The 22,508-nt window shown below is 37.5% G+C and overlaps 1 protein-coding gene across 1 annotated transcript; it reads left to right on the forward strand.

Moving 5' to 3' along the window:
* The first annotated feature begins 1,447 nt into the window (after positions 1–1,447).
* LOC140833829 (protein SRC2-like) lies at positions 1,448–2,654 on the forward strand. Its single transcript, XM_073198268.1, has one exon. It carries the CDS (start codon positions 1,589–1,591, stop codon positions 2,465–2,467), a length of 879 nt encoding a protein of 292 aa, XP_073054369.1. The 5' UTR covers positions 1,448–1,588; the 3' UTR covers positions 2,468–2,654.
* Positions 2,655–22,508: the final 19,854 nt, after the last annotated feature.

The following is a 22,508-nucleotide window of genomic DNA, read 5'->3' on the forward strand; positions in this document are numbered from 1 at the left end:
CTGAATTTTTAGTCATCATATTTTTCTTTAAAAGACATAGGGATTTTATTAAAAGATGTCATCAGTATACATAAGAAAATCCAGAGATTGGAAAAACTCACTCTTATACCATTTATTAGGATAAAGTGCTTATTGCTAGGCCAAACATTATAGCTGTTAACCAAGGAACAACTTTTATTTCTTTATACTTGTGGCAGTGTAGAGTGGACCTGATTAGGAGCAAATGGGTTGGGCTGTTAGGCCTAGGAATTTGGAGAGGTGCGTGTCTATCTGTTGATGCTGTTTCACTTCCCTTAGAGATCAGTCTTGCCATTTCCATATAGTTGAATATGTCCCCAGCAGAGATAATATTATTCTTTTAAGTCATGTGTCCCTCTTTTATTGGCTTCTTAGCCAATCAGATTAAACGGCTCATCGTCAGCTATTTTACGCATGAGAACTACCCAGAGGGGAACTTACTTCAGTACTATGCTCACTCATGCACTCTTAACTCAATATATATACACACACACATATTTGGAGAGTGGATTGTTAAAATTGGATCTAGAATTGAAGATCTTGGTACAAAATTAAAATCTTGATATCAAATGTTATACAAGTTACATACAACTATATCAATAATTTTATGTGAATTAATAATTTAAAAGTGTGGCAACACATTCATTTTCAAATTACACAATAAATCTTGTAAGACGATCTTACATATCAATTTTATGAAACAGGTCTCTAACTCGACTCAATTCATGAAAAACTATTATTTTAAATTATGTTAAAAATATTATTTTTTATGACAGATATGAATCGAGTAATTCCAATATGCTTATTCTTCAAATTAAATATTTTAAGAAGTGAGGCATCGTGAACATTTCATAAAATTAAATAATCGAAAATAATATGTAAATGTTCAAACTTCAAACCCCAATGTCCACGACACTGAAATATTCAATTCTCCATTAGGACAAGGACTTGAGGTTGAGTTGGTCGTTGAAAGCACAGTTTTTTCGGAAAATGTATCAATTATCAAATATAAGTGAAAAGTTTTTTCTTTATATTGGCTGTTATAAGTAATATGTTTTTAGAATAAGCTAAAACAAAAAATATAAGAAGATTTTTTTTTTTAATAAATTGCAAGTGTAGTTTTGTTTCTTCCAAGTTGTCAAATTTTGTATTATTTTTTGTTTGTAAATTTTCTTATTTTATGAAATGTGTCAATCTTAAGGCTTGGCCTTGGTCTAATAGAAGATAACCTCAAAGTGACCATATAATAAATAATCTGATCTCAAATTTAAGAAAATATCTCTTATTTTGAAACCAATGTAATATTTTCTTATTTCTAATTAAAAAAACATATTCGAAAACAAAATATCTAAGGATATTTTTCTAAATTTTTCCGAAAAATATAACATACATAACAACTTAACCATGGTTGACTAACTTCGATCGTCAGCACGCGGAGATGGAGCTAGCGAGGAAAGCTACATAACATGTCAACGTTGAGTTATTTATATTTATCGTCTACTCTGTAAATCTCCGATTTCTCCACATCAAATCTGGCTCTCTTTTCTTGGACTTTCCGTTCAAAAGAAAAATGGAGACTAGAACTCTGGAAATCGATCTTCAGTATGCTAAGGACCTGAACAATGTCAACCTTATCACCAAGATGGATGTTTATGTTGTTGTTTCAATCTCCGGTGGTGCTATGAACTCTAAGCAGAAGACCAAGTCGCCGGTGGATCACGACGGCAACTCTAACCCCACGTGGAATTTCCCCATGAAGTTCACGGTGGATGAGGCGGCGCTGCAGCAGAACCGCCTCACGCTTGATTTCAAGCTCGTATGCGAGAGGGCTTTGGGTGACAAAGACATCGGTGAAGTCAACGTTCCCATTAAAGAACTCTTCGATTCCCCGGCGAAGGGCGAGGGGAAGCATATTTTGAGCTACCAGGTGAGGAAACCCAGTGGGAAGCCCAAAGGTCAACTCACTTTTGCGTATAAATTCGGCGAGAAAACCGCCGCAGCGCTGCCGTACGCCGCGGAGCCCGTGCCCATGACGGCTTACCCAGCTGGATCCAGTGCGCCATACCCCCCGCCGCCACCCGGAGTGTACCCACCTCCAGTGGCGTCGTCGGAAGCTGGGGGACACTATCCACCACCAGCGGGATTTCCGCAGTCAGGAGGGTATCCTCCGTCTGGATATGGGTACCAGCCGCCGCCACAACAAGGATATGGGCACCCACCGCAGCCGGGTTACGGTTACCCACCGCAGCCCGGTTACGGGTATCCTCCGCCGCCGGGGTATGGATACCCACCGCAGCCAGTGCAGCAACCGCCAAAGAAGAACAAGTTTGGACTGGGATTAGGTGCCGGATTATTGGGTGGCGCACTTGGAGGTTTGCTGATCGGAGATATCATTTCCGATGGCGGTGGATGCGGTGGCGGATGTGGCGGAGGATGCGGCGGTGGCTAATTGCTGTGGTGGATTTGTTTTCTGATATAATTAAAAATACTTCCATTTCTTCGGCGTTTGTTATTTTAGTTGGTCAATTGTATTCGTGATTCCGTTTGCATGTTCCATGAAATTGTATCGGCTCGTTTGGTTGTAAAATCTCGAAAAATATATTAATAAAGTAATTACATCTTTTTCCTAAAAAAAATACATATTTTATTTTTACTGAATTTTTTTCCTGATTATCTCTTTTATTGAATTTAAATAGTCAACAACTTTGTTCGTTGAAATTTCGGCCATGTGAATTCGTTGGCTGGCGTAGAACGAAGAATTATCAATTTATAAATAATTAAAATACATGTATTTTGACTAAATAAATAAACAATTTTAAAAATAAAAAATGTCAATAAAAAAAGCAAAAACTTGTGTGAGACGGTCTCACGGGTCGTATTTGTGAGACGGATCTCTTATTGGGTCACCCATGAAAAAATATTACTTTTTATGCTAAAAGTATTACTTTTTATTGTAAATATTGGTAGAGTTGACTCATCTCACATATTATGATCCGTGAGACATTCTCACATGAGACTCATTCATAAAACAATAGGTTGAAGGTATGAGCATTGCCAATTTTTATATTGGTACTGCTTGATTTTATGCAGACTTGAATGTCTTGATACATTTGGACATCGTATTCTCGCACCTAAGACGCAGCGGAAGTTTAAAAAATTTTTTTTGGGCGTCGTGTGTTTAAAAACATTCATAGGGCGTTTAGAATTATACTTTTGCGTTCTCAACGATGGACTACAAACTATTTCGGTGTTTAGACGGATATAGCTCTTCTTGTAAATTTCTACGAATTTCTCTTCAAATTTGATCGCCTAATTAGGTCCACGATCGAAAACTTTGTTCCTAGCTTGCATTGCACTAGAAATCGCAAGCGATTTGTGCGTGGAGATTGCGCACTTCGAATTTTCAAAATCCGATGACGGTGTAGCGTCGACAAGGTACGTCACAAAGAAGAAACTTGCGGCCAATTTTTCCACCACTTTTCAAAATGGCCGACTTTTTCAAAGCGGCCGAGAGACCCATTTGTGGTAGTGGAAATTAATTGATTCATAATCAGTTAGGCTCCGTTTGGTACGTGTGATGGGATAAGTAAATGATTAATAATTAAAGTGATTGAAAAATGAGATATATGGATTAATAGTATGGTGGGATAAATAACATGGTATTTGATATTATTTTAAAATAATGGATTAATTAAATATATATATTTAAAATAATTAGATAGATAATTAAATATTTATAATTATAAGTTACATTTAATAAAATTAATTAAATATATTTATTAGAAATATATTTGAAAATATTACGATAATCATTAAACAAAATAAATTAGAATTTAATAAATATTTATTTTTATAAAAGAATTAAGTAATAAGATTAGAAATTTATAAAAATTTAATTTAAGATAGATTTGAATACAATTTATTTTCTTTAAAATGATTGAAAATAATAAAATATATGAAATTAATTTATAAAAAAATATAATAAAAATTTAAATATTATATTAATTATTAAATTTTCACTAATTTTAATTTTCATATTATATTGAAGAAGACAATTCAAAGGTATTATAATCAATATACAATTTTATTATTATCACTCAAATAACATAAATAATTAAGACTTTCAATCATAATCAAGGGCCTCCATGCTACAATTTTATGTCCATCTTATAATTTATTTATAAAATAGACTCTAAACCAAAAGGATTCTATATTTTATTAAATTCTCATATTATTAATATATAACAAATTTATCAATTTTTGATAAATCATGATATATCAATACCATATATACATATATTTTATATCGCCAAATAAAATGTATATATATTTATTAATTAAATTAAATAATGATGCGAACATGGTAGCCTTGCACGGGCGTATGAGAGAAGAAGATGGATTTACGTGCGAGGAGCAAAGTGGTGGAGGGCTCGGGATGCATGGAAGAATGTTGAGGGCCAAAGGAATAGGATTCAAGCATTAATCTCCTCAACCGAGTCTTCACGGACCTCGACACGGACCTGCACACGGGGTCCGTGCCCTTTACATCCGGAGATAAGCAAATACAGAGCCTACACGGACCCGACGACGGACCCAGGCACGGGGTCCGTGCCCTTTGTTATTGGCAAATACAGTGCCTACACGGACCCGCACACGGAGGCGAGCACGGGGTCCGTGTCCCTTGATCCCGATTGAAGAGTTTTACAGTATGTACACGGACCCAGACACGGAGGTCTGCACGGGGTCCGTGCCTAGTGTTTTCTGCGCGGATTTGTTTCCTTTTCTAGAGTTTTATTATTTTGGGAGACTAGATTTCTTGATATCTTTTGATACATAGACTATGTTGGACGAATTTTTACACACAATACACATATTATTTTGAGTTTATCAAACTTGTGAGAATTTTCTCTCAACTTTTCAAAGCTTTTAGCTTTGTCAAATCAAATCAAACTTATCAAAGTTTTTAACTTTGTGGCGTTTGTCGGTCGTTGCTTGTGCGGATTGTCGTAGGCGAAGTTCTTCGAAGGTTCGTATAGTTTTCGATTGTTTATCCTCGTGTTTATTTGTTGCTAAACTCTTGCTAGTTTAGAGGTGAATATCACACAATACTTGAATCAAAAGATCGGGAAAACACACGGATCTTAATATTGTAATTGAATAGAGGGTGCGATTTATTTTTAATCGTGTTTGCTATTTATTCGTGTCAAGATTCACATCATTTGGTATCAGAGCTTTAGGTTTATTGAATTCAAGTAAATTATCTTGTTCTTAAATTGCAGATCTGTATTATCTATTCGTTTATTTTTAGATCTATTTTGTTCTATCGTTCTTCGTAATTTTTTCGTGAATCTGTGATTCTCGAAATTTGTTGGTGACTTTTTTTTTGGGATTTTCGAGTAGTACTCAAGCAAAAAAAAAAAAAATACTACAAAAATTCCGAAAATTCACCATTATTTCATTTTGATATCTTGTTCTATTTTCTTTAGAGAGTCATATTTAATTGTCTCTCACAGTCAAAAAAAAAAAAATTCATATTCGAATTTCTTGTCTACACAGTCCAAGTGAGTCGGTCGCATTTGTTCACAAGTTTGAACCTTGATTGTTTGATATCCCAAATACAAAGCTTGAGCACACTTTTGAGAGTACTATCAAATTCGAGTGGAAACATTTGAGTGTGAGTGTTATTTCTTTGGAGTGACTAGTGAGTATTTGTTGTGAGCAAAAAAAAATAAGAGAGGAGAGACGAGTGAATTTCTTTGGAGTGACCGGTGAGCTTTTGGGTGAGGAGTTATTTGTTTTCTACTAACATTTTCTTGCAGGTACAATTCTAAGAATTAGATGGAGAAGGATGTAGGAGATAATTCGAACCCGGGGTCATCTAAGTTTCCACTGGAGGCGTTGTTTGGGGATTTTAGTAGGATGATGACGACCCAAATGGAGTCGTTGCATGAGAGGTTGGGTAAACTTGAGGTTAGTGTTAGTGGGGTAAACCTAAGCCTAAGGATTTGGGTAGAGATGACGAGGAGTATGATCTAGGAGGAGGCGATGAGAGTCAAAATGAGAATTGGGGTAGGAATGGAAGAGATAGAGGATTTGGGAGAGGAAGAAGAGAAGCTATGAGGGGTAGGTATGAGGAGACTAGGGAAGATGGTCACATGGGTAGTATTAAGATGAAAATCCCTTCATTCCATGGGAAATCTGACCCGGAGGCGTACCTATAATGGGAAAAGAGGGTAGAGTTCGTATTTGAATGTCACCACTACTCCGAACAAAAGAAGGTGAGGTTGGCGGTGGTTGAGTTCTTAGACTATGCTCTCATTTGGTGGGATCAATTAGTGACCACTAAAAGAAAGTATAATGAGAGACCCATTGAATCTTGGGATGAAATGAAGAGTGTAATGAGGAAGAGGTTTGTACCTAACCACTATTATAGGGAGATGTTTAAGAGGTTACAAACTTTGAGGCAAGGGTTGAAGAGTGTTGAGGACTACTATAAGGAGATGGAGATAGTCATGATTAGGACCAAAATTGAGGAAGATAATTAGGCAACGATGGCTCGTTTTCTTTGTGGTTTGAACAGGGAGATTCAAGATCAAGTGGAGCTTCGGCACTACTTAGATCTAGACGAAATGGTGCAAATGGCCATAAAGGTGGAGCAAACACTCAAAAGGCGTGGAGTCGGTCGCACCAACCAAACCGGAGGTTCGTCTTCTTCTTGGCAATCCAATGTTGTGAAGCGTGAGGAGAATAAAGTGGAGTCCAATCCAAGATTTGACACTAAGCACGAAACACCTAAACAAGGAGTCAAAGGTAAATCTGAAACTCCTTCTAATCGTTCTAGGGATACTAAATGCTTTAGATGTCAAGGTTTGGGTCATATTGCTAGTGAATGTCCTAATAAAAGGGTGATGGTTGTGAATGCTTATGGTGAGTATGAGTCCCAAAGTGAGGGTGATGATGATGAGATTCCTGAGTTGGAGGATCCTGTTGAGGGATATGAGGCGGTTGTAGGTGAATCATTGGTGACTAGGCGTATCATGATTGGCCAAGTCGAGGAGGAGGGGACCAATCAAAGGGGGAACTTGTTTCATACTAGATGCTTTGTAAATGAAAAGGTTTGCAATGTCATTATAGATGGAGGGAGTTGTACCAATGTAGCTAGTTGTGAGATGGTGGAGAAGTTGAATTTGCCTATTTTAAAACATCCACAACCATATAGGCTTCAATGGTTGAATGATTGTGCTGAGGTAAAAGTGAATGGGCAAGTTCTAGTTGCATTTTCGATTGGGAAGTACGTTGATGAGGTGTTATGCGATGTTGTGCCTATGCATGCTTGTCATATCTTGTTGGGTAGACCTTGGCAATTCGATAGGAAGGTAACACATGATGGTTTCAAGAATAGGTACTCATTTGTCCTAAACAAAGAACCAATTGTATTGCTTCCTTTGTCACCAAAACAAATACTTGAGGATCAATTAAAGAAAAGAAAAAGAGATGAGGCCGAAAAAAAGAGTGTCCAAAAGAGTGAGATGGCCTTAGAAAAAGAAAAAGAAAAATATATGGTCGAAAGAAAGAGTGAACAAAAGAGTGAGATGACCATAGAAAAGAAAAAAGAGAGAGGAAAAGAGGCCAAAGAAAAAGAAATGAAAAATAATTTGATGGCCCAAAGGAGTGAAAAGAGTGAGGATGAGAGTTGCTTATTATTGCATAAACCATTACATGTACCTTTGTACAAAGTGGTTTATCCATATTGTGATGATATCGCCGGTTCAATCCCGAGCATTGTTAATTTTTCTTTGCAGGATTCTATTGGTGTCATGATGTGGAGGCGAGCAAGTAGAGGTGGTGTGGGAAAGCCATGGGATGACCCATATGACTTCGAAGGCAATCAAGGTGTGGTAAGGTTAGTTGCCAGCGCAACAACCATGAGGTATGATTTGCTTCCTTAACTTAATTCATTGTTATTTTGTTTTCAAGAATTATGGGGACAAGTTGGAAATGTGTTGTTTAGAAGATGTGAATGTGATTTAATCTTGTTGCCTAAGTGTCATAGAAGTGAGAATGAATACGCATTGCATGAATTAGATTCAAATGTTATTGATTTTGAGTGTTCAAAGATTGTCCAATTGACACTTTGTCATGGCAATGACCTATGTGCATTAGGATTAACTTCATGTGGTGAGTTGAATGAAAACATGGATAGTACATTTAGTGTGTTCTATATGCATGATTCCTACTTGTTTGATGAAGACTTTGGGAAGAGCATGAATGACTATAAGAATTTCTTTGTCCATGATGAATATACTTTTAAGGAGATTAAGTTGTTCATGTTATGCTCATTTTACGAGTTACCCGCTAGTGATGCATATTGTCATGATTTCATTATTGATAAGATGCATGCATTTCTATGTTGGTTACATATAAAAAGGTACGTCAAATGGTGTTGTAACGAGGGTCTTGCATGTATGAAGATAGCAACTAGGTTAGGGTTCTATGACATGCATGACTTAATTCTTAGTCCTAGTAAGCAATATATTTACATTTGTACCATACTTGCTTTGGTGTTGACTAGGTCTAAGAAGGGGAGGAACTTGATATTTGTGATACTTAATCATATTTTATCATTTGGTGTCCTTTGTTGTTTGGTGTATATTGAGGTTGGTGATTTGATAGTGAAAGAAACCTTGGAGTTGGAGTTCAAAGCGTGGATGGAGCACGTGGGCGATAGCACCTACAAACTTGAGCTTAAAGGTAAGTGTGTTGGTAATTTAATTCTTGTTATTACTAACTTGCGTCGCTTTTGTGTAGGTAGTGAAGATTTGAGGACAAATCCTTTTCAAGAAGGGGAGGATGATGCGAACATGGTAGCCTTGCACGGGCGTATGAGCGAAGAAGATGGATTTACGTGCGAGGAGCAAAGTGGTGGAGGGCTCGGGATGCATGGAAGAATGTTGGAGGGCCAAAGGAATAGGATTCAAGCATTAATCTCCTCAACCGAGTCTTCACGGACCTCGACACGGACCTGCACACGGGGTCCGTGCCCTTTACATCCGGAGATAAGCAAATACAGAGCCTACACGGACCCGACGACGGACCCAGGCACGGGGTCCGTGCCCTTTGTTATTGGCAAATACAGTGCCTACACGGACCCGCACACGGAGGCGAGCACGGGGTCCGTGTCCCTTGATCCCGATTGAAGAGTTTTACAGTATGTACACGGACCCAGACACGGAGGTCTGCACGGGGTCCGTGCCTAGTGTTTTCTGCGCGGATTTGTTTCCTTTTCTAGAGTTTTATTATTTTGGGAGACTAGATTTCTTGATATCTTTTGATACATAGACTATGTTGGACGAATTTTTACACACAATACACATATTATTTTGAGTTTATCAAACTTGTGAGAATTTTCTCTCAACTTTTCAAAGCTTTTAGCTTTGTCAAATCAAATCAAACTTATCAAAGTTTTTAACTTTGTGGCGTTTGTCGGTCGTTGCTTGTGCGGATTGTCGTAGGCGAAGTTCTTCGAAGGCTCGTATAGTTTTCGATTGTTTATCCTCGTGTTTATTTGTTGCTAAACTCTTGCTAGTTTAGAGGTGAATATCACACAATACTTGAATCAAAAGATCGGGAAAACACACGGATCTTAATATCGTAATTGAATAGAGGGTGCGATTTATTTTTAATCGTGTTTGCTATTTATTCGTGTCAAGATTCACATCATTTGGTATCAGAGCTTTAGGTTTATTGAATTCAAGTAAATTATCTTGTTCTTAAATTGCAGATCTGTATTATCTATTCGTTTATTTTCAGATCTATTTTGTTCTATCGTTCTTCGTAATTTTTTCGTGAATCTGTGATTCTCGAAATTTGTTGGTGACTTTTTTTTTGGGATTTTCGAGTAGTACTCAAGCAAAAAAAAAAAAAAAAGTACAAAAAATTCCGAAAATTCACCATTATTTCATTTTGATATCTTGTTCTATTTTCTTTAGAGAGTCATATTTAATTGTCTCTCACAGTCAAAAAAAAAAAATTCATATTCGAATTTCTTGTCTACACAGTCCAAGTGAGTCGGTCGCATTTGTTCACAAGTTTGAACCTTGATTGTTTGATATCCCAAATACAAAGCTTGAGCACACTTTTGAGAGTACTATCAAATTCGAGTGGAAACATTTGAGTGTGAGTGTTATTTCTTTGGAGTGACTAGTGAGTATTTGTTGTGAGCAAAAAAAAATAAGAGAGGAGAGACGAGTGAATTTATTTGGAGTGACCGGTGAGCTTTTGGGTGAGGAGTTATTTGTTTTCTACTAACATTTTCTTGCAGGTACAATTCTAAGAATTAGATGGAGAAGGATGTAGGAGTTAATTCGAACCCGGGGTCATCTAAGTTTCCACTGGAGGCGTTGTTTGGGGATTTTAGTAGGATGATGACGACCCAAATGGAGTCGTTGCATGAGAGGTTGGGTAAACTTGAGGTTAGTGTTAGTGGGGGTAAACCTAAGCCTAAGGATTTGGGTAGAGATGACGAGGAGTATGATCTAGGAGGAGGCGATGAGAGTCAAAATGAGAATTGGGGTAGGAATGGAAGAGATAGAGGATTTGCGAGAGGAAGAAGAGAAGCTATGAGGGGTAGGTATGAGGAGACTAGGGAAGATGGTCACATGGGTAGTATTAAGATGAAAATCCCTTCATTCCATGGGAAATCTGACCCGGAGGCGTACCTAGAATGGGAAAAGAGGGTAGAGTTCGTATTTGAATGTCACCACTACTCCGAACAAAAGAAGGTGAGGTTGGCGGTGGTTGAGTTCTTAGACTATGCTCTCATTTGGTGGGATCAATTAGTGACCACTAAAAGAAAGTATAATGAGAGACCCATTGAATCTTGGGATGAAATGAAGAGTGTAATGAGGAAGAGGTTTGTACCTAACCACTATTATAGGTAGATGCTTAAGAGGTTACAAACTTTGAGGCAAGGGTTGAAGAGTGTTGAGGACTACTATAAGGAGATGGAGATAGTCATGATTAGGACCAAAATTGAGGAAGATAATGAGGCAACGATGGCTCGTTTTCTTTGTGGTTTGAACAGGGAGATTCAAGATCAAGTGGAGCTTCGGCACTACTTAGATCTAGACGAAATGGTGCAAATGGCCATAAAGGTGGAGCAAACACTCAAAAGGCGTGGAGTCGGTCGCACCAACCAAACCGGAGGTTCGTCTTCTTCTTGGCAATCCAATGTTGTGAAGCGTGAGGAGAATAAAGTGGAGTCCAATCCAAGATTTGACACTAAGCACGAAACACCTAAACAAGGAGTCAAAGGTAAATCTGAAACTCCTTCTAATCGTTCTAGGGATACTAAATGCTTTAGATGTCAAGGTTTGGGTCATATTGCTAGTGAATGTCCTAATAAAAGGGTGATGGTTGTGAATGCTTATGGTGAGTATGAGTCCCAAAGTGAGGGTGATGATGATGAGATGCCTGAGTTGGAGGATCCTGTTGAGGGATATGAGGCGGTTGTAGGTGAATCATTGGTGACTAGGCGTATCATGATTGGCCAAGTCGAGGAGGAGGGGACCAATCAAAGGGGGAACTTGTTTCATACTAGATGCTTTGTAAATGAAAAGGTTTGCAATGTCATTATAGATGGAGGGAGTTGTACCAATGTAGCTAGTTGTGAGATGGTGGAGAAGTTGAATTTGCCTATTTTAAAACATCCACAACCATATAGGCTTCAATGGTTGAATGATTGTGCTGAGGTAAAAGTGAATGGGCAAGTTCTAGTTGCATTTTCGATTGGGAAGTACGTTGATGAGGTGTTATGCGATGTTGTGCCTATGCATGCTTGTCATATCTTGTTGGGTAGACCTTGGCAATTCGATAGGAAGGTAACACATGATGGTTTCAAGAATAGGTACTCATTTGTCCTAAACAAAGAACCAATTGTATTGCTTCCTTTGTCACCAAAACAAATACTTGAGGATCAATTAAAGAAAAGAAAAAGAGATGAGGCCGAAAAAAAGAGTGTCCAAAAGAGTGAGATGGCCTTAGAAAAAGAAAAAGAAAAATATATGGTCGAAAGAAAGAGTGAACAAAAGAGTGAGATGACCATAGAAAAGAAAAAAGAGAGAGGAAAAGAGGCCAAAGAAAAAGAAATGAAAAATAATTTGACGGCCCAAAGGAGTGAAAAGAGTGAGGATGAGAGTTGCTTATTATTGCATAAACCATTACATGTACCTTTGTACAAAGTGGTTTATCCATATTGTGATGATATCGCCGGTTCAATCCCGAGCATTGTTAATTTTTCTTTGCAGGATTCTATTGGTGTCATGATGTGGAGGCGAGCAAGTAGAGGTGGTGTGGGAAAGCCATGGGATGACCCATATGACTTCGAAGGCAATCAAGGTGCGGTAAGGTTAGTTGCCAGCGCAACAACCATGAGGTATGATTTGCTTCCTTACCTTAATTCATTGTTGTTTTGTTTTCAAGAATTATGGGGACAAGTTGGAAATGTGTTGTTTAGAAGATGTGAATGTGATTTAATCTTGTTGCCTAAGTGTCATAGAAGTGAGAATGAATACGCATTGCATGAAATGTTATTGATTCTGAGTGTTCAAAGATTGTCCAATTGACACTTTGTCATGGCAATGACCTATGTGCATTAGGATTAACTTCATGTGGTGAGTTGAATGAAAACATGGATAGTACATTTAGTGTGTTCTATTTGCATGATTCCTACTTGTTTGATGAAGACTTTGGGAAGAGCATGAATGACTATAAGAATTTCTTTGTCCATGATGAATATACTTTTAAGGAGATTAAGTTGTTCATGTTATGCTCATTTTACGAGTTACCCGCTAGTGATGCATATTGTCATGATTTCATTATTGATAAGATGCATGCATTTCTATGTTGGTTACATATAAAAAGGTACGTCGAATGGTGTTGTAACGAGGGTCTTGCATGTATGAAGATAGCAACTAGGTTAGGGTTCTATGACATGCATGACTTAATTCTTAGTCCTAGTAAGCAATATATTTACATTTGTACCATACTTGCTTTGGTGTTGACTAGGTCTAAGAAGGGGAGGAACTTGATATTTGTGATACTTAATCATATTTTATCATTTGGTGTCCTTTGTTGTTTGGTGTATATTGAGGTTGGTGATTTGATAGTGAAAGAAACCTTGGAGTTGGAGTTCAAAGCGTGGATGGAGCACGTGGGCGATAGCACCTACAAACTTGAGCTTAAAGGTAAGTATGTTGGTAATTTAATTCTTGTTATTACTAACTTGCGTCGCTTTTGTGTAGGTAGTGAAGATTTGAGGACAAATCCTTTTCAAGAAGGGGAGGATGATGCGAACATGGTAGCCTTGCACGGGCGTATGAGCGAAGAAGATGGATTTACGTGCGAGGAGAAAAGTGGTGGAGGGCTCGGGATGCATGGAAGAATGTTGGAGGGCCAAAGGAATAGGATTCAAGCATTAATCTCCTCAACCGAGTCTTCACGGACCTCGACACGGACCTGCACACGGGGTCCGTGCCCTTTACATCCGGAGATAAGCAAATACAGAGCCTACACGGACCCGACGACGGACCCAGGCACGGGGTCCGTGCCCTTTGTTATTGGCAAATACAGTGCCTACACGGACCCGCACACGGAGGCGAGCACGGGGTCCGTGTCCCTTGATCCCGATTGAAGAGTTTTACAGTATGTACACGGACCCAGACACGGAGGTCTGCACGGGGTCCGTGCCTAGTGTTTTCTGCGCGGATTTGTTTCCTTTTCTAGAGTTTTATTATTTTGGGAGACTAGATTTCTTGATATCTTTTGATACATAAACTATGTTGGACGAATTTTTACACACAATACACATATTATTTTGAGTTTATCAAACTTGTGAGAATTTTCTCTCAACTTTTCAAAGCTTTTAGCTTTGTCAAATCAAATCAAACTTATCAAAGTTTTTAACTTTGTGGCGTTTGTCGGTCGTTGCTTGTGCGGATTGTCGTAGGCGAAGTTCTTCGAAGGCTCGTATAGATTTCGATTGTTTATCCTCGTGTTTATTTGTTGCTAAACTCTTGCTAGTTTAGAGGTGAATATCACACAATACTTGAATCAAAAGATCGGGAAAACACACGGATCTTAATATCGTAATTGAATAGAGGGTGCGATTTATTTTTAATCGTGTTTGCTATTTATTCGTGTCAAGATTCACATCAAATAATCATTATTTAATTTATATAATTAACTCATATGTTAATTTAATTCTAGACTCCTCTAGAATATGTATGATAATTTGTACATTTTAGTAGTCACAACTACTAGTACAATCATTTAATCAGTAAATTCTCAATTCATTAAATAAATGATTCTGAACACATTATAACCTCTATCGATGATCCGAGAGCGTCGATGTATCAAGGATACAAGTCTTGTTCATATAATGAAAATTGAAAATTTCGAAGATTAAAATTTTCACTTACCATATTAGGTATCTGCCAGTTTTAGTGAACTCCTTCACAAAACAGGCAGTTCTACTCTCCTTCCTTATTTAGCAATCATGCTAACTTCCATTTCTTCCATCCTATGGAATCAGCTTATAAACTCCTGTAAGGCCCGAGATTTTATTACTGTAATATGAGATTAATCTGAAATGATTTATTTATTAATTGAGATGATTATAAACGGAACGGAACGGATCAGACCGGGAGAGCCGAAAAAAGACTTGACATGAGGTGCAAGGAAGAATCCCCGTGCACATGCGTGACATGTATGGGCGCACTTGCGCGAGGAAGACAGAACCATGCGCGCACATGCACGGCTTGAATGCACGCACATGCGCGGAACGTCCAGAACCTTGGGCGCATATGCGCGGAAGAGTGACGCGCATATGCGCGAGAGAACTGCCGAGACACGCGCCAAGGAATTGTGTCTCGCGCATATGCGCCGATGGTGGTCACGCATATGCGCGAGACGTGCTGCACAAAGGAGTGTGCCACGTTTTCTTATCTTGCATGTAATATATATATACGTATACAACCGATTCCTTCTTCAGAATTAAGGTAAAGAATCGAGCAAAGACTCCGAGGTAGGATTTCAATTTGGGATTGAAGATTTTGGAGATCCGTCTGTCCGAATTGAAATCCGAGTACAGTACCGAGTTCCTAGCGACGACAGCTACAACTAGACGTAAGTTTTGGTATGATTAGACATGATTAGAAATTATGATATTATCAGAATTGAATATGAATCAGATATGATGTTTCTAATATAGTAGACATTGTATATTTGAAGTCAGAATGAAGAACAGATTGTTTATGTAATTGTTATGATTTTTGGAATCGATTTGATTGAGATTTGATATCAGATTTGTATTATCGTTGAGATTATGATTTATATCGATATTTATTATGAGTTCTGGTATTATATCTGTGAAGTTGGGACTGACGGGATTATCGAGATTGGATTGTTATGTCGTCAAAACATCAGTTGATTGATATTGCTCAGATTCGGTATTGATTTAGATTGTATTGTGTACCGTATGTTGATTGACATCGATTAGAGTGTATTTTGATTTGAATATTGATCAGAACATGTTCCGAATTGAGTCATATATTGATATTGTGTTTGTTCGGTATTATTATTACCAGATTGGGAATTGACAGATTTGGATCCGGGACTTCTTCTTCTTCTGAGCGAGAAGATAAAGGTATAAATTAATGTTGAGTTGGGATCGCACAACTCGAGCGAAGTTTGACTCGAGTTTCCCTAAATCACATACTTTATTTTATCGCATTGTTATTTGCAATTGAATACAATTGATATTTTTGGTCTATGGATTTATAGACAATGTATGTCTTGAGTCATAGGCGGATATGCTTAGTCGTAGACATTTGATCTTGTGACAGAAGGGCCGGATATTGAGGACTCGTCACTTGCCCATTGCACTTTGTCACAGGACAGGATATTGGCGATAGGGCCACAGTCCATCACGGTTAGGTCAGGACACTGGATGTTTGGTTATATCGACGTGGATAGAACTGGAGTCTTTTCTATTACTGTTGGTCGATATAGGAATACCACATCTGGAAACCGGGATCCCTAGGCTAGGATTGAGTCTAGTCTAAAATGTGGAGTCACGAGTCTAATTGACAGTTTATATTGATTTATGTGGAGATGTTCCTGAATATGGTACATGTCGATTTATGTTCCTGATGATGGTACATGTTTAGAATAGGAATTATTCTGGATATGAATTTATGTTCTGATTGGAATACATGCTATGAATGTATGTTATATACGTTAATATTGATTATATGATTGCATGTATACATGATTTATACTGAGAATGTAATTCTCACCGGAGTTATCCGGCTGTTGTCTTGTTTGTATGTGTGCATGACAACAGGTGGGATAGGATCAGGGTCAAGAAGAGAACGAGGCTGGACTAGATAGCGTGGAGATCTGGGCTTCGAAACAACTTAGGACTCAGTACTGATATATAGTTGAACCTAGTTGAATTCTTGTAGATAACACAAGATTCGTATGTTTATGTTTCATATGTAATTTGAAGTAAATTACATTACGTATCCGCTTTGTATTTTTTAAAAAAATTAGACCCTGTTTATTATAATTGATTAATTAATCTCAATGATGATTAAAAATATGATTAGCGTCCGGGTCCCCACAACAGGTAGTATCAGAGCATTAGGTCCTAGAACAGTAGGTTCCTTAGATTGAGATAGAGAAGAGTGAGCGGGGTAGAATGAGTTTTCTTTCCTTGCATGTGATTGCTAGTATGTGATTTATTATAATGTTGTAATATAATGTTGAAATTACATTGTATATCCTACTGTTTAGAAAGTTACACGTTACCTGAATATCTGAGTTGATTTGGTAATATGTATGATTTGAAACGGGATCAGAACCAATTCTTGATCAGAGGTAAACTGATCAGGATTGGGATTGAGACGGATTTGTCTCCTATTACTACTAATGCTTATGATTATCAGATATTCCTCCTAGAAGAATTCCAGAACGAGGTAGTACTTCGACTGATCCGATGGATGTGTGTCAGAAACTCTGATGGAAACACAATTGATGAGATTTCAGTCATTTCAACCGCCAATTCTGAGGGGTATTGAGGCGCCAGGCGATTTTGAGAATTGGTTGGAGGATATAGAAATGTTATTTGAATTTCTTGATTTTACAGATGATTGTAGAGTTAAACTGGTTGGGAATCAACCACGGGAAGTCGTTAGGAGTTGGTGGCTAGTAACCAGGGAAGCCATGGCACAGCGTGGCTCAACGATTACGTGGAAAATTTTTAAAGTTGAATTTTACTAAGGATTTGTACCTCTATCATACCGACAAGATAAAAGTGCAGAGTTTACAAATCTAGACAGGGTCAGTTGAATGTTGATGAGTATTTGGCCCAGTTTTTCACCTTGCTACATTTTGCCCCTCAAGTGGCTAGAAATGATACAGCTGTATCTGATCAGTTTATCCAGGGATTGAATCCGGAGATACGTACCTTAGTGAATGTGAAACAACCAAGTAACTTTGCTGATACTCTGAATCGAGCTAGAAGAGCAGAAACAGTTCTGATGAGACAAAAAGAAGCTTCATATGTTCTTCCAACACCGATACCACAACAAATGCCTTCCAGAATCGAGATTGGCAGCAGCAGTGGTGGAAAGAAAGAGCAGTTGAAAGTTCAAAAGAAGCAGTTCAAGAAGTTAGGGAGCGGTTCATCTAGCTCCAGCGGTTCTAGCCCGAGTTATACGGGAATTTATTGCAGAACTTGCGGAGGGAGACATCTCACGGAGCAATGTCATGGAGTGACTAGTGGATGCAATTTCTGTAAACAGCAAGGACATTTTGCTAGAGGTTGTCCACAGAAAGGCTCCCGGAGATCTCATGGAGCTGAATCATCGGGGTGTAACGACCAAGAGACAGACCCAGGATGTAATTGATGAGATTGTAACAGGTAATTGTTCTTTTATGATTACTTTGAATATGTATTGTGAAGCACTCATACATCCTATACATGATTTTGTATGAATAACATTGACATATGTTGTACCTGTTGGGTCTGTGTGTACTGTGGTATTGATTTCCATATCTTTTGAAGGAAAGGTTGATATCAGTAAAATTCTGTGACATATTTTATACTGCGGTAAGATGAGAATGGAATTGAGTTAGACTGTATAGTACTTGCGTTTTTGATTATGACTGCATGACTGATATTGACGTGTTAGCAAGTACAGAAGTAATGTAGATTCTTGCCAGGAAGTGGTAAGATTCGGACCTGAAATGGCCGAATAATAAATAATATGCGATAAAGATTTTGATTTAAAATTCCTTTGATATCCATATTATTTATGACTTAAGGATTATCGAAAGGAATGGAGTAATTCCTTAGATAATAAGTTAATTTATTGAAATGGAATGGATCATTGACTGAGTTGCTAGGGACATGAGCATTACTACGGTTGTCCCAAATGAGATTTCGGGTTTGATTCTAGCCAGGAATATTTATTCCAGTCTTGACTTGATATCAGGTATTGTGGGTATTTTCAGAACTTTGTACAGAATGATATTAATTGTGAGACGTCTGCTTATTCGTTTCTTTAAAATGTGCTAGAATTTTTTTTTTTAAACCTCACATAGCATTCGACCGAACCATGAAATTTCATAAAATATTTTTGACATCAATTTAAAATATACAACCAACTAACATTTTTCTAAATCTAAAAATGACATTTGAAAAGTATAGCCCATACGATCACCTCACAAAATCTCTCAAAAAGCATAAAATAAAATGTCGTAGAAATCTTTAACTTAAAATTGTAAACTTAAATGCGGAAATAGAAGCGCTGGTCCTCGGGTTATGTGCACCGACAATCCAGCAAGTCCCTCGTCAAGACCTCCAATATCATAGTTATTTATATCACCTGCATCATACACACCTAGTGAGTCTAAAGACTCAACACGTCATATCCTTGATAACAAGTAATACATAATACAGTTAACATATAATAGTGAAAAATACTTGTACTTAAAATATCATTTTCATGAAGCTGCATAAACATAAACATTTTAATAAAAATTTCATGATGCATAAAACTTTAAACAATAACATTTTCGTAAACTTAATCATATCATCCTCAACATATTCATATTCATATTATCATCAACATATACGTATTTATTTTTACTTTCGTTGAATTCAGATCGTTAATTGTGACTTTCGTATTCATCTACGTCTACGTCTATGTGTTGGGCGATGGATCCATCTACATGTAACCACAGTACTGGGCGGCGGGGACACCAACGACACTCTCACCCATCAACTGGGTCTTGGCCTTACGTATTAACATATCATCGTATACATCTACCTATCCGTATCCAAGGAAACACGATCGTCGGGCTCCCACTAGGACCATAACCCTCACGAAATTTCCAACATATCATCGTATTAGACACAATTATTTCAATTCCTTCAACGTTTCATATTCTCATCACTTTAAAAAAATTAAACATGCGTATAACGTTTTTCTTTTAAACAAAGCATGCAACTTGTCTTTTAAATGTTCATAATTAAACCAGAAAATCCATAAACGTTTTAAAAATAATATTTTAACATATATGTATCCATGAACATTTAAAAATCATAATTTAACATATAGAAATTCATAAACTTTCACAATCATTTTAAAATAAACAATTTAAAAAACCGTAAACATTTAAAATAAACGTTTTAACATATAAAAATCATAAAAAGCCATAAACGTTTTTAAAATCAACATCATAAAAATCTTAAACATTTTAAATAATCAAATTAACAAATAAAACAGCATTCAGGGCACAGCCATGACGTTTACTAATATTTAGGTGTAAAAAGACCGTTTTACCCCTAGACGTAAAATTTCATGTTTTTGACATTTTCTTAATTTCATAGACTCTAACATGTCCCAAATAATTATTTAAGCCCACATGAATTTTGTGGGGACCCGGACGCTAATCAAGTTCTTAATCATCATTGAGACTAATTAATCAATTATAAAACAGGGTCTAAATTTTTTTTTTTTTTTAAATTGCGGAACGTAGTGAAATCAAACTCATATACATATCAGTATAAAATACAATACAAGTCCTGTACTGCATGCATTCAAACTAAACTAAGGTTTAACAACTAATGTCAAGTGTTCAAACCCTATTATACATCAAAATCAAAGTCCGGAATCTCCACTCTAATCACGATCTTTCTTCATCTCCTCAACACTGAACCTGTCCCACCTGTTGTCATGTACACATACAGACAAGACAACAACCGGATAATTCCGGTGAGAATATAATCCCAGTATAAATCAATGAAACATGCAATCATATAACAAATATAAAGCATGTAATCAGGTAACAAAGATATGTATCAATATCTGAAACATAATCAATATCAAACTGTCGACAAAGGCTCGTGACTCCACGACTCAGACTAGATTCAGTCCTAGCCTAGGGATCCCGGTTTCCAGACATTGGCATTCCATATCGACCAATAGTAATAGAAAAGACTCCAGTTCTATCCACGTCGATATAGTATCGATCACCAGTAATAGAAGAAGCTCTGTTTCTATCCACATCAGTATAGTATCGATCACCAGTAGTAGAAGAAACTCCGATTCTATCCACATCGATATAACATCGATCAACAGTAATAGAAGAAGTTATAATTCTATCCACATCGATACAATACTGATCACCAGTAATAGAATGAGCTATAATTCTATCCACATCGATAGCCAATTATCCAGTAGCAGACTATGGCACTTCCGCCAATACAATATCTCATGACATCGTGCAATGTGCCCGTGGTGATCCCACCACTATCAGGCACTTCTGTCATAAGACTACTCGTCTAATACCTGCTATCTATAATTCAAGAGAACACGTATATCAATCAACTCAATGCAAATATCAATGCAATAAGTAAAGTATGTGATTTAGGGAAACTCAAGTCTAACCGACTCAAGTCGATCTCCCAATACCACATTGACTTATACCTTTCTTTCGTCGGTTTCTGGCTCAGTCGAAGTCCTGAACTCACAGTCTGTCTGGCAATGACAATACCAATAATCTCATGTCAATATATCTCTCAAATCAATAACAATCAGATCAATCTGAATTTAATTCTAAATCAACGGCATAACGGTACAATTTCAGTATTCCCGTCAATACCATATCACCAGATATTAATTACAAATCATAACTCATATCCATTACGATCAGTAATTCAATCACAATTCAAATCTGTCTGGTATAAATCAATATACCCTAACAATTCATAACAATTCCATAATCAGTCCGTTTCTCAATCTGACTTCGATTCTACGATGTCTAACATATCAAGAACATCATATATGAATCCTATTCAATTCTGAAAATAGCATAATTTCAAAGCATGTCAAAACGTAGTAAAACTTACGTCCAGTTGTAGCCTACGTCGCTAGGATTACAGTACTGAAGTCGGATTACGATTCGGACGGACGGATTTTACACGGTTGAACTTTGAAAGCACAAAAGCTATTCTTTCCCTCGGTTCTTAATTTCTTTCTTCTAAAGACTGAATAGCATGCTTATATATATATATATATATATATATACATATCTCGCATGCATCCAGCAACGTGGCTTGCATCTTTTGTTGGCACGTCTCGCGCATATGCGCGACATCACGCGGCGCATATGCGCGAGACCTACTGGTCTGCGCAATGTTATCCTCGGCAGCTCGCGCATATGCGCGACTTACCTCGTGCATATGCGCGAGACCTATTGGAATTCCCCTTGTCCCATCGCACAGCTCGCGCATATGCGCGACATCTTCCGCGCATATGCGCGAGTCTTTCTGTCCCCTTCGCGCAGGTGCGCCCAACTGGTCGCGTATATGCGCGAATGACCTGTCCTCGCCCATATCTTTTCCACACGCAATCTCATTTTCGTGTCCCGATTAATCCTCTCATAATCATATCAAATTGTAGTGCAATAATTACAGATTACCAGGATTAAATTTCCGGGCATTACATTTCTCCCTCCCAAGATACGATTTCATCCTCGAAATCATAGGCAATCAATCATATCAATAAGGAGTATATACAAAACTGTATAAGGACTGTAATAGAATTTTACATCAGTGAAACAATGCTGGGAATTCTTGTCTCATATCAGATTCAGTCTCCTAAGTAGCTTCTTCAACACCATGACGAGTCCATTGTACTTTCACCAACGGAATCATCTTTGTTCTGAGCTGTTTTTCTTTACGATCGATAATCTGGATCGGCTTCTCGACATAACTCAATGTCTCATCCAGCTCAGTCTCGTCTGGTTGAATAACATGTGAATCATCAGGGAGATATTTCCGCAGCATCGATACATGAAAAACATCATGTATTCCAGCTAATGAAGGCGGCAAGGCGAGTCGATAGGAACGATCTCCTATC

The sequence above is a fragment of the Primulina eburnea genome, chromosome 6, assembly GCF_022965805.1.
Source record: "Primulina eburnea isolate SZY01 chromosome 6, ASM2296580v1, whole genome shotgun sequence".
NCBI classification, from domain to species: domain Eukaryota; kingdom Viridiplantae; phylum Streptophyta; class Magnoliopsida; order Lamiales; family Gesneriaceae; genus Primulina; species Primulina eburnea.